At 78.5% G+C, this 311-nt stretch overlaps 1 protein-coding gene across 1 annotated transcript in view; it reads right to left on the reverse strand.

The window, feature by feature from the left end:
- The window catches only part of LOC112107410 (uncharacterized protein C1orf112), a 34,372-nt gene extending 34,122 nt beyond the window's left edge, over window positions 1-250 (reverse strand). Inside the window, exon 1 of the mRNA XM_029912354.1 lies at window positions 109-250. Coding sequence (XP_029768214.1) covers window positions 109-225 — 117 coding nt within the window. The 5' untranslated portion in view covers window positions 226-250. The remainder of the gene's footprint in view (window positions 1-108) is intronic.
- Between the last annotated feature and the right edge of the window lie 61 nt (window positions 251-311).

Consider the following 311-nt stretch of genomic DNA (forward strand, 5'->3'; position numbering starts at 1 on the left):
TCGCCCAGCCCCACCCCAGTGACACCCCACAGCACTCACAGCCCCAGTCCTGCCCCACTGACACCCCGCAGCCCCTCGCCGCCCTGGCCGGGGCCCGCGGAAGGATATGAGCAGGCGGGGCAGGACGCAGGGCAGCTCCCGGCGGCAGAGCGCCCCGTCCCAGCCGCCCAGCTCCCGCAGCAGCAGCTCGGGGTCCGCCGGGGACATGGCTCGGCCCGGCTCCATCCCGCCGCCGGCAGCCACGGCGCGCCTCGCGGTCTCCCAGCAGCCCCCGCGGCAGGCGCCGCGCCGTGTGGGGAGGGGCAGAGCGC

Source organism: Terrapene carolina, unplaced genomic scaffold (assembly GCF_002925995.2).
Source record: "Terrapene carolina triunguis isolate 2854851 unplaced genomic scaffold, T_m_triunguis-2.0 Scaffold210, whole genome shotgun sequence".
Taxonomy (NCBI): domain Eukaryota; kingdom Metazoa; phylum Chordata; order Testudines; family Emydidae; genus Terrapene; species Terrapene triunguis.